This window comes from Gracilinanus agilis, chromosome 3 (genome assembly GCF_016433145.1).
Source record: "Gracilinanus agilis isolate LMUSP501 chromosome 3, AgileGrace, whole genome shotgun sequence".
NCBI classification, from domain to species: domain Eukaryota; kingdom Metazoa; phylum Chordata; class Mammalia; order Didelphimorphia; family Didelphidae; genus Gracilinanus; species Gracilinanus agilis.
This window is the reverse complement of record NC_058132.1, coordinates 666,994,064-667,006,556: the sequence shown is the minus strand read 5'-3', so window position 1 is coordinate 667,006,556 and position 12,493 is coordinate 666,994,064. Positions and strand designations below refer to the sequence as shown.

Genomic DNA, 12,493 nt, shown 5'->3' with positions numbered 1-12,493 from the left:
GATTGGGCCATAAAGGAAACAAGACTCAGTTTTGGTCAGAGGACCCTGACTGCAGTCTTTGTTCTGCTACTGACTCTTGGGTTGGCTCTGGTCAGACATTCTCTCAAGTTCTTAGTTCCCTGGCACAGCTTAGGTGGTTTCTAGCTTCCTTTCCAATCTGAATCTTATTGGCATGAAATTTGGCCCCAAGTATTAGAAGGCTTTTTTGTGGCAAGGTATAATGGATGCATGTTCCAAAGATAAAAATGTAAGTTTGAGATAAGCAAAAGCTTTCTGACATTTAGTGCTATGCCAAAGCAAAGTTGTCTGCTTATGAGTTCTCTGACATCCCTGGGGCCTCTCCTGGAGCTTAGAGGATGGGGATGAGGAGCAGAGGTGTTAAAGGCAACATCCTAAGAGTTAGAAAGGGAATAATAGTACTTACAGTAGTAGTAAGAGCTTGCATGTACAAAGGGCCATCAGCTCTGAAAAGCCCTGTCCTTGGGTTCCTATTTTATCCTCACCACAACCCTGGGAGGTAAGACTATTGTCATTTTACAGATTAGGAGTTGGAATGAAAGGGTTTAAGTGATGTCCCCAAGATTACATAGCTAGTCCTTGACTGTGGCCAGATATGAATTGACATCTTCAGACTCCAGGGCTGCTATATATTTAGAGCTATGTGGGTTCTTAGAGGTCATTGAGGTTGGGCTTGATTAACATGTCATTGGTGTTAAATGACAAAGCCAGTATTTGATTTGAACCTTAGTCTTCTAAACCAAAATTCAGCATCATTTCCATCACTCCACTCTGGATCCCATTAGGGGAGATGGAGCCTACAGTAGGAATGGATTTATGGTATGCTTTTTGTTTTACGATTTCAAAACTCAAAAACTGTTTTTAGCTTGTGAATCATTTTGAAATTAAATGTTAGAAGATTTGAGATTCAGAGTAAACCATATTTTGTTACCAAGTTTACATTTTGGAGGATTAGAATGGACTTCGTTTGTTTCGTAGGAATTCCTGTTTGCTTAAAAATAGTAATAACCACTGGACTTGTGAATTCTTTGGAACAGAGAATTCCAGAATGAGAAAACCCCTTCTATCAGTATAGGTCAGGACCCTTCCTGGAGGGTGTTGAGGCTAAGTCAAATACCCTGAATCTCCCAGTAAGCAAGTGTCAGATGTGATAATGGAGCCATTCTTTGTGTCTCAGGGCCAATCCTCTATTCACTGTACCCACTGTCTTTCACACCTTAGAAATGCTTCCTTTAATAGAAAGTTTTAGATATGTGTATTTTTTTTCCCATATTGAGGTAGATCTATTCTCAAGGTTTTAAACCTTTTTGGTTTCTGGGGAAGACTGTGAACCCATTCTCAGAATAATGTTTTTAAATGTATAAAATAAAATACAGAAAGAGAATGAGTGAAATATTTCTTTAAAAAAAAAAAAACCCTCTAGATTCTAGACCTCAGATGAAAAACTCCTGTTTTATAATCAGACCACATGTCCCAATACAATTCATAGGTTGTATCATAATGGGGCCTTAGTTCCAAATACTTTCTGAAGATTGACATTTTTGTTATCTTTAGCATAACCGTAATACAAATTTGGTCTATTGGTAAATATTTTTAGTGTTCGGCAGTGGGGGTGGGTTGCCCAAGCACATCACTGGCCAAAGTCAATGGTCTTGGTCTAGGATGTCTTTATTTATATGATGCCCCAACAGAGAAGTGAACATTCAGCCTGACTCCTAAGCCACCTGTTCTGAAGCAGCTGAGGACCCCAGACATTCTTAAGGAGCAGCGGATGTGCACGGAGTTCCCTTTCCTGAGGTTTCATTTAACTCTCAGGCTGGGTGGACAGAATGGGACAAGGTTCTCCTCTCTCTGCCCCAAAGACCTCTCCATGCACCAGTTCTTCTGTTTTCACTTGGAGGATTTTTTTTAGGGGTTCTTTTGTGTGCATGTGTGTTGGGGGATAGTAGAATAAGGGGGAAAATAAGAAACCAGGGTTTTGCAACTTTACAAACTTAGCAAGAGGCATGGTTTTGCAAAAGGGTCTGATCACACGCACAGAACTAAAAGGGCAGTTCCAGAATCTGGGGAAGATATAAAACCAAGAACCAAAGACTGTTGAGGGTCCATTGTTCCTGTTCAGTCAGGAGAGCAGAGAGTCCACTTCCTGTGGCAGGTTATTTATGCCTGGAGGAGGTGACTTGTCTTTCCTCATACCTGGAGGTTCCCCTATTCCTAAGATCCTGTCGATCCTTGTTTCCAGTTACCATCTCTCCCAGATAGCTTGTGAGTTCCTGATTCCCGAGAGGTTTCCTGTCTGAGTGTGAGTGAGAGCCAGACCCTGATAAACTCTTGACTTTGGAACAGAGGCTTGCAGCAATCTTGGCCTCTGAAGAAGTCATTGAGATCAACTAGATTTCAACTGTCTACTCTGACAAACTGTTACTGTTTCTTCAATTTATTTTGAGGACCAGTAGTTAGGGTCGATTATATAGAAGGGGGATTTAGTTATAGAGAGTAGGATTTTAAGGAGCTTGAAGACCTTGAAGATGGTTTCATGAGAAGCCCATAGGAAGGAGGGAGGAATATCTAGATTTTTAGAGTTAGGGACTCCTTTCGTCCCTGGTCCTCCATCATCTCTTTATTTTACTATAAATAAACTACTTTACTGTTTTAAAAGAAGAGTCAGTGTTGTGGCTGGAGAGTTGACACTCAGGCCTACTCAGGCCTGAAGAGTGAGTTCCTCTGAATATATAACAACAACTCTAAAAACCCGTTGAGTCATCTTACTCACTTATTACTTATTTCAGTAGGCAGCACTGAGTCAAGGGACAGGAGCAGGGAGAGCGAGCACATACTATAAGGAGACATAGACCTGCCTGCACAGGGTCAGCTAATGTCTGCAATGTCCACAGTGCACTGGGGGGGCTTGAGCGTATCCCCCGTGGAGAAGAGGGTCCTACCATACAGTACTGTATAATAACATACAATGAACTTTAGTATGACTATACTTAATGTTGGGAGTAGCTTACTGTGTGTTTACATTGTCAATTAAACTTCATCATACACATGTACATACAAGAAAATCGCATTATATCTGGGGTCAGCAGGTATTCACTTACATCCCTGGTTTCAGCCATCCCTGGGAGATTCAGATGTGGGGGCTCTACTGTACTTTTGTTGGGGATTTTGGGTTTCAGAGGCCTGAGAAGTGAAAAAGACATTTAAGAGAAACCAGTCAACTCCTTTCATATTACAAATGAGGAAACAATGAAGGCCCACAGAACCCAAGACTTGATAAAACATAGCATGTACTGAAAACCAGTCAGTATTTTGGAAGGATATTTGTTTCTGTAGATATTTAAACCTTGAATTTTAAATTTCTTTATAGAGAGCCAGTTCCTTGGATTTCATGGAAAAATTCTCTCCTATTTCTTTTTTACTTTGTCCTATTGGTACTTTAGAAACACTGATCTAGTATTTGTTCATATATTCTTATTTTCCCATTTAGAAACATTAATTTTAATCAAAGGCAAAGGATCATGTGGCTTTTGTCCTTTGTGGAATCCTGGATTTATACCTGCATACTTTTCCAGCAGGTTTCTGTTTGCTTTGAAGCAGAAGCCAAAGGAACAGTTGTATAACTTATAACTAGCTTCTCATGTTAAACTGAGAGCATGAGTGACAAATATCACTTCTATAAAAACTCAAATTTGATGTATTGAGCTATTTTAAATCCAGTGTATTGACTATGAGGCAAAGTTTTCATAACAATACAGGTGGGGTCCTTTTTTTTTTTTTTTCCTTTGCCTTAATTTCCGAATAATTCTGCTCCTTAGAATTTTTCCATCTCTCATGTAGGATTATACCTGTTCTAAAGATCTTAAAATGCACTCCTCTGAAAACTGGATATTTTGCCATTTTGAAAAAGTACCATACTACTGTGCCTTAAGACTTGTGATTTTTTGTTAGAAAGGCTGCTTAATAAATGTATTTTTGAAAAAAGCTGCCAGGGGGCAGCTGGGTGCCTCAGTGGATTGAGAGCCAGGTCTCGAGATGGGAGGTCCTGGGTTCAGATCTGGCCTCAGACACTTTTCAGCTGTGTGACCCTGGGCAAGTCACTTAATCCTTATTGCCTAGCCCTTAGCTCTCTTCTGCCTTGGAGCCAATATACAGTATTGATTGTAAAGCGGAAGGTGAGGGTTTAAAAAAAAAAAAAAAGCATCAGATGACCTCAGTATACATCAGGAATCCATGATTTGTTATGGTCAGCATTCCCTTTCCCAGCACAGATGACATCTTCTGCTCTGACTTTATGCATCCATGACCAAAAAACCCAGAATAACCCTAGATTTCTGATAAAGAACTCTAGGTTGTGAATTCCCTTCCACTTTAGAATTGGAGTTTCTTCAAGGCCTTTCTATCCAACACTAGCACTTAGCACAGTGCCTGGCAAAAAGAAGTAGCTTAGTAAATTGGTATTGACTATTGATTGACCCTGAGAGCTTTGCATCACTTCCACAGCATGAGGCATCAGAAAGGACATCAATAGAGTATATTTCTAGTAAACTGTAGAATGGTTGAAAGTTCAGAAGTCTAGAAAACTGATGAATTGTGTCATTTGAAAAGGGCAGACTTGGGTAATCTAAAAATGTAGAGAGGAGCCAAACGCTGCTGAGAGGTAAAGATTCTCATTTTCTTTTTCAGAAATGAGAGAATGGTTTAATAAATGAGACGGTATCACCCAAGTATGGTTACAGGTTGTTCATGGTGGGAAAGGCTAAGGGAAAAACCCCAAAATGGAATGTTTTCTGATATTGTCTCTTAAATAGATATAAAAGTGCTAGACTTACTGCCAGGAAAACCTGGATTCAAATCTGTCCTCAGAAACTGAGTGGCTGTGTGACACTCAGCTTCCGTTTCCCTGTTTTAGAGGTAATAATAGCACCCACCCCCGATGGTTGTGTTAAGACTAATGAAATAATACATGTAAATGCTAGCTATTATCTATTATTTAAGACGAGTTTGCTCAGATAGTGAATAATAGTTGCTAGGTAATGGATGTGAGTTTCTGAGGGAATTGTGGGGGGGCTCCAGAGCGAGATTTCTGTGGAGATGATCTAGGCTTGAATCCCAAATCAGTTAGAGGCAGGCAGAGCAGAGGTGAAGAAGAAAGTTAGAGATTTTTCAGAGAATAAACAAGGGGAGATAAAGTCCTTCAGGCAGCACTGAGTAATGAGAAGACCTCAGGAACTAGGTCTAGGGGAATGGAGAGCCATCCTGCATGTCTGTCTGCTCTTTAAACATCAGATTTGCCAGGAGAAGGAACGTTTCCTGCATAGCCATATTTTTTATCAGAATGACACGATTAGACTGAATTTGGGAAATAAAGAGTGTCCTGGGAAGACATTGAAGATCTTCGTATAAAAAGATCCATTTTTCCCTCTCGTTTTTAGGAGTAAAATCTCTGTATTTAGATGTAACTGATTTCCAAAGCAGCTCCATTTTTCATTTCCCAACAGGGATATCGCCAGTGCAATAAAAGAACTTCTTGACACAGTGAACAACGTCTTCAAGAAATATCAATACCAGAACCGCCGGGTAAGTTGGGCAGAAGCCCTGTCTGCTCCTGCCGTGGTTACTTTGGCCCATCACATGTTAAACCAGAGGCAAAGAGAACTGTTGGAACTGAAGGCCGAAGGCATCCCGATGGCTTGTGAGCCCTTCCTTGGTGAATGGTCGGTCCTGGCCCCAGGCTTGACCTGTTGGCTTCAGGGTACTTCCGGGACTCATGACGTTATCAGTATGGGGTGGCCCCCTCCCATTCACGTCGCTCTCTTGGCCTTAGTGGACGGTCCCAGGTTGTTGCTCCAACTAGACTCTCGGGGTATCTCCCCCCAGTCATAGCTAGGCAGTTCCTTCAGTACCGAACTCCAGAGCTTTCCCAGTTTGGTGCAGGACCTTCCACGTTGGCATTCTGCTGGCCTGACCTTAGAAACCTCCCCCTCCACCACCCCACTCCCGGCAGTCAGGGGGGACCCCCAGGGGATTGGTTGTCTGTTGACTTTTACTGTATCTTACTTCTTGAGTATAATTTATTTTGTGGTGTTGTAGGCTCTTCACTATTTAACTCTTGTTTCTTTAGGCACTTGAACACCAAAAGAAAGAATTTGTAAAATACTCCAAGAGCTTCAGTGACACTCTGAAAACCTATTTTAAAGATGGAAAGTAAGTTCAGTGACAGTGCTGTGCTTTCCTTTGGTCTGCAGGCTTAGTATTCGGTTCTGTGTGAGGACTCTTAAAGCCATTTAAAGAAAACTCCCATAAATATTAAGTTTGCGTTTAAGCAGACTTGTTGGTCAGGAAGTGAGGAGAGTAGAGAGCATTTTGAAATGATACATTTAAGTTGTGGAAGGAATGGAGGGAGGTGGTTGGGGTTGGTTTTCTCCTAACATATCTTGGCATTGGGACATTTCTGTGGTCGCTTTTCATGGCCCCAGGATTGGGGATTCCCGAAAGCCAGGAGAAGTGCCTGGCCCAGAGCTTCTGGCCGTCTTTGTCATCCACAACCATGAGGGATGCCTCTTAGCATCTAGCCACCATGCTTTGACATTTCATTAGACTCTAGCAATGCTCTAGACATGGCAGTGATTCTGCCAGAACTTCTGTCCCTGAATTCTCGAGTGACGGGACGTCACTCACAGAGGCAGCGGCTTCTCCCAGAGTTGTCCACGGGGGGACAGTCACCAAGTGGTTTAGCCATTCAGGGACTTTCTTTCCTTTTTGTTTTCATTTTGGTAAACTGAGAAATAATCCTTGTCCTGCCTGCCTGGAAGGATGGTGAGGAAAGTGCTTCTGCCACCGGGAGATGCCGAGTCGGCTGTGGCAGCCGCTCCCTAAACTCCCCCGTGTGGTCAGTGATGCAGAAACTGTGCCCTTCACAAGTGGCAGCCAGCGTTACTCCACAGGGAGCGTGGCTTCCCCTGGGAAAGGGGGTCGTGTCATTGCCCTCGCTTTGCTAAAGTTCAGCTTTTTGGAATGCGTTTGTTTTTGCTTCTTTAAAACTTTCTAAAATGCTACTATTTATGTTCTTTTGTAACAGGGCAATAAATGTGTTCATAAGTGCCAACCGACTAATTCATCAAACCAACTTGATACTTCAGACCTTCAAGACTGTGGCCTGAAAATTGTATATGTTAAGAGCTGTATGTTTCCGTGGTGGTGTTAAGCTGCTGCCTTTACCTGTAAATTTTAAAGTTTGACTGTATAAATTATCAGTCCCTCCTGAAGGGGCCTAATCCAGGATGTTGAATGGGATTATTGCCATCTTACACCATATTTTTGTAAAACGTAGCTTAATCATAATCTTACACTGAAGATTTTGCATCACTTTTGCTATTATCATTCTTTTAAGAATTATAAGCCAAAAGAATTTACGCCTTAATGTGTCATTATGTAACATTCCTTAAAAGAATTGTAAATATTGGTGTTTGTTTCTGACATTTTAACTTGAAAGCGATATGCTGCAAGATAATGTATTTAACAATATTTGGTGGCAAATATTCAATAAATAGTTTACATCTGTTAAACATTTCTTTACTTGAAAAAAAAATGTGTATAATCAGAAGACCAAGAAGACTTGGTAATGTCTACAGAACTTCTAATGGAAGCTTATTAGCTATTTGTCACATTTTAAAACAAGAAGAGTTCATATATATGTTATATATATAGTCCTTAATCCATTTGAGCAAAAAGCAGTTAGTGAAATTAGTTTTCACTATTTACTGTATTTGAGGTACTGAAATATTTTTCCATTATCTCTAGCCTCTTTCAAAAGACTTATTTGTCCATTTATAGTGTGTTTTCACTATTTTGTCACTTTCCGAACTCAGAGATGTAAAGCTTTTGACTCTGAGAAATAAGTCTTCTGTCAGGCCGGATCCTAATAAGCTTTGCACACCTTTTCATAAAACCATAGCCTAAACTGGTAATAATTTAGGAATATACCAATGCAAATTGGTGTGACATTATCATGAGTGTTTATTTTTACACTCTTTAAATATGTACAGTTTTGTTTCCCAATAGAGAAGTTTTAAGGAAATTATGTATCAAGTGTTCATGTCAAGTAATTTCATTTTCCATTTATGATAAAAAAATAAAGGAAAAAATAATTCAGAATTTGTTGATCGTATATAAAAAAGTTTTAGGTTTTTAAGTAGTTTTCTATAGGAAATTCTCATTACTACTCAAAGAATTTTCTTTTTAAAAAGGGGTCAGAATTTTAGAGACTTGATTAGAATGAGTAAAATGTGTTTATATAGAGAGAAAGTAAGTGTAAGTTTATGTCAAAGTAGAAAGTCACTGGAAAACATTTTATAGCCCATTAATTTATGACCTTTTTTTTAACCATCTTTGTTTCTCCCCTTTGAGATCTAAAGATAATAAAATTAATGAAATCAGTATTCTTTACTATTTATAATGTCATAAATCTCTATTCTGGGAAGTAGATGAATGTTACTAGACTATTTAAGAGAAAGACCAAATTAAGCAAGTCCATTTCTGGACTAGTTCAGCTGCCAACTTTATAGAAGAACCAAAAACCTTCTGTTATACAAATAAAAAAAATCAAAAGACTATCCTTTGCCCCTCAAGAAGCTTATAATTTCATAAAGGAAGACAATACCCAAAAGGAAGCTTGGGGGTGGGGCAGGAGAATGTGGATTTCCCCCCTAACTACGTATCTTTTTGCTATTATTTCTCCACTTGTTCCTTAGTAGCCCCCTCCCTTCCCCCAATTCCTACCACTGAAAAAGATGCAGTAGTTACTGCCCTGATGTTAAGCTTCTAATTGCCTTAATCCTCTTCTAGAAAAATTCTGCTGCCTCCAGTCCTTCACCTAACCCTAACAGCCAAATTAAGTGATTCCTATATATGCCAACGCTGTGCTAAACTAGGCATGATGGATACAAATACCAAAAAATGAAATAATCTCTTCTCAAGGAATTCATGTTTCTACTGGGGCAGATGAGGGGTTAGCATAGTCTCCCTGGCAAAAGTGGCTAAATTGACTCAGCTACACATTTGTGAGAATAAGAAATTGCCTGCACCCTGGGATCCCATCTTGGCCTCCACTGGATGGGCAGTGGCCGAGCTTTGCAAGATGTCTCTTTCCAGACTCCTCTTTCCTTCCAAGCTGTTTATCTGTTCCATCTGCCTTTTTCTTTCTGAGTTTTTCTCTTCTTTAATCACCTTCACACATTTTTCTTTTCTTCACGCTGATAAAATACTTTTTTCATATTTATGGTTTAGTCATATGCTTTAAAATAGGGCAAACCTCCGAAGCCATAAGACAGAAGAGTAAAATACAGTGGCTCTGATTAATGAGACTTCAGGATTCTTATAAGATCCAACAGTTCAGTGGCTTGGTGAAGCCCAGTGAATCTACAAAGCCATAATAAGGGTGCTCAATATTCATTTACCTCAAAGGGAGAACCTGGTCTTCCAGGGAACAATCCTAATGCCTAGTTACCAACCTGATGTCCATCTTGGTCTTTTGTGCTAACTCCTTCAGCTCGACAAACATGCTCACGTTAATTGGCTATAAGCAGAGAGTAGGGGAAGAAAAGTGGACTAGAAAGGCTTCGATTAGACCCTGTAGGATGTGCCAGAGGGGTACCAGGAAGGGGGGATTGTGTTGGGCAGTCATTTCAGCTTCATTCTTCAGAAGGAGGAGGTCCCACTAAAGGACCCCCTCAAGGATGTGTTCCTATGAAGAACAAAGCAGCAAGGACTAGAGAAAGAGTTCAAAGGATAGAAGATGAAAATGTCAGCTACCCATAGGAAACTGGGAAGGGTGCCATTGCACTGGGGGCAGGGGAGGCAGGGGGCGCAATAGAGAATGTGCTCCACCTAGAATCAAGAAATCCAAAATGAAATCCCACCTCCTGACCATTGCCAACTGCGAGAAGCCAGAGATGTCACTTTACCTGTTTCCTGAACTGTAAAAGGGGGATAACAGCACCTCTTTCCTTGAGTTATCATAGAAATAAGATGACATAATATTTGCAAAGCTATTATGGCTTTATTGGAGCAAGAATAAAGGATCCCCCTGCCCCTACACCTTGACTAGGAGGCAGAAAAAACCCCAAAATGAAACGACTTGAGGTAGGAGGAGGATGAAGCCAAGGTCAGATACTGGTCATTCCTGCGAAACGTGTAGAAGGAAGAGAAGAGGAGAGATCCTTAGAGCAAGAGTTCTCACTCGTGAGAGTCCTCCCCTCCCTGTACTGAGCTTCTAGAGCGAAAGGTCAAGCAGACTTGAGTTTGCAGGTTTGATAAGCATTGATCCAAAGAGAGGAGAGGAGAAGACTTCATCATGCTTAGCAGCGACTTGAGGGAGAGTGTTTAGAATGAAATTCCTGTGAGTTAGTAGCTAAATGCCGGCGTTAGCGAAGTGGCAATATTGATCACTAGACTAGAAGGGGTTCCGGAGCCAGCTAGTCCCACTGTCATTCACAAATCAGGAAACTGAAACCTAAGGACCTTATCGGGCAGCTAGGTGGCACCGAGGATGGAGCTCTGGCCCCACAGTCGGGGACTCATCTTCAAATCTGAGTTCAAATCTGGCCTTAGACACTGGCTTGTGAACCTGGGCAAGTCACTTGACCCTATTTGCCTCAATTTCCTCATCTATAAAACAAGTTGGAGAAGGAAATGACAAACTAGTCCAGTATCTTTGCCAAAAAAATTCCCCAAGTGGGGTCATGAAAAGTTGGAAATGACTGAACAAGGACCTTAAGCAACTTGCTCAAGGTTACCCAGCTAGTAAGGGTGAAGATTGAGATTTGAACCCAGATCCTCTAACTAGACCCAGAACCCCTTCACTGCACTATGCTGCTTCTGAAAGAGTATAAAACTTGAGGTAGATCTTTAACTATCGAGATCATAATTCTTTGGAGATAGATTTTCAAGGAAAACAAAAAACAAAGTAGACCTTATAAAAAACAAACAGTGCGAGGCTTAATTGGATCCAAAATGCCATTTCTGTAGTGTCCAAGAGGCAATCAGATGGATGGGCCAAGAAGATGAGAGGTTGTTTTGGGGCCAAGCTCCAACCTGTACTAGTTGGGTGACCCTTGGAAAGGTCCTACTTCTTCCAGCCTCTTGTTCCTCCATGGTGCTAATGCTTTCCCAAGGATGTCAGGCTGGCTGCCACAAAATTTCCCAGTGAAGCAAGAACTAAATTAAAATACAAAAAATACAGTTCAACTTAGATAATAGTAATCTGTGGTTTTCTTAGTCAAGGTGCTCCCTGTGGGTACCCAATTGGAGACTGACATCACTGCTGCCTATCTAATAAGGGTAGAGAGGAAAGGGCTCTGTGAGCCTTAAAGTATTACTCCAACCATCACAAGTCATGCATCCCAAGTAATGCTTTCACATGATGTACACTCTCTGACCTGAACCTCACCATAGTGCTGTGAGGATATAAGTCCTTTCATCCATCCATCCTTCTATCTATCCATCCATCCATCCATCCATCCATCCATCCATCTATCTATCCATCCAACCAACCATCTATCCATCAATCCATCCCTTCAATCAATGGATCAACCATTTTTCAAGGACCTGCTATGTGTCTAGCACTATGCTGGGTGCTGCAGATACAAAGATCAAATTAAAAGGCACCACCCTCAAGAAGATTGCATTCTGACAGAGGAGACAATAGAGATAGGACTGACAGATGCTAGACAGATAGATTTGTAGATGATTGACAGATGAGAGCCAAGAAGATAGATGAAAAATGATTAGATTGTCAGTCGATAAATAAGATGCCAGAAGGATATAGGATAGATGGTTAAGATAAACAGGTAGCTTGCTAAATAATTGATAGATGATGGGCAAAAAGGATTGCTGGATGATAAATAGATTGTAGATAAGATAGATCATAGGAAGAGATAGGGTAGCTATTAAAATAGACAAGGGGTAGATGATAGATGATAAAAAGATAGGATCAATGATAGGTAATTGAAGGAATATAAAAGAATAAACACAAATCATTTGGGGTAAGGGCACTGGCACTTGGGAGACTTTGTGGAGGAGTCCTGGGGCTTTGCTTGAAGGAAGGAGGTGTACCACATAAAACTGTGATATAATAAGGAAGGGAAAGCAGGAGGGCATCAGAAGCAGATTCAGTCAGCTTGGCTGACTCACAGAATGCAAGAGGAAGAGTGATTTCCATTGAGGCTAGAAAGGTAGATTGGGGTCAACTGGTAGAGGACTTTGAAAGTTAAGCAGAGGAGTCTCAATTATCCTAGAGGCAACAGGAAACCCCTGGAATTTGTTAAATAGGAGAGGAACGTGGTCACATATTTCCTTAAGAAAAATAGCCTTAAAAGCTGAATAGAAGCTGTGGAGGAGTGAGAAGTTAGAGGCAGCCCAAATTGCATTTCATACATTATCTCACTGGAATCTTACAGCACAAAGGGAGAGATTT

General features: G+C 40.8%; 1 protein-coding gene across 1 annotated transcript in view; it reads left to right on the top strand.

Annotated features, from left to right (window-relative positions):
• The window catches only part of PDCD10 (programmed cell death 10), a 52,413-nt gene extending 44,827 nt beyond the window's left edge, over positions 1–7,586 (top strand). Inside the window, exons 6-8 of the mRNA XM_044670929.1 lie at positions 5,520–5,598; positions 6,143–6,225; positions 7,100–7,586. Coding sequence (XP_044526864.1) covers positions 5,520–5,598; positions 6,143–6,225; positions 7,100–7,181 — 244 coding nt within the window. The 3' untranslated portion in view covers positions 7,182–7,586. The remainder of the gene's footprint in view (positions 1–5,519; positions 5,599–6,142; positions 6,226–7,099) is intronic.
• The last annotated feature ends 4,907 nt before the right edge of the window (positions 7,587–12,493 follow it).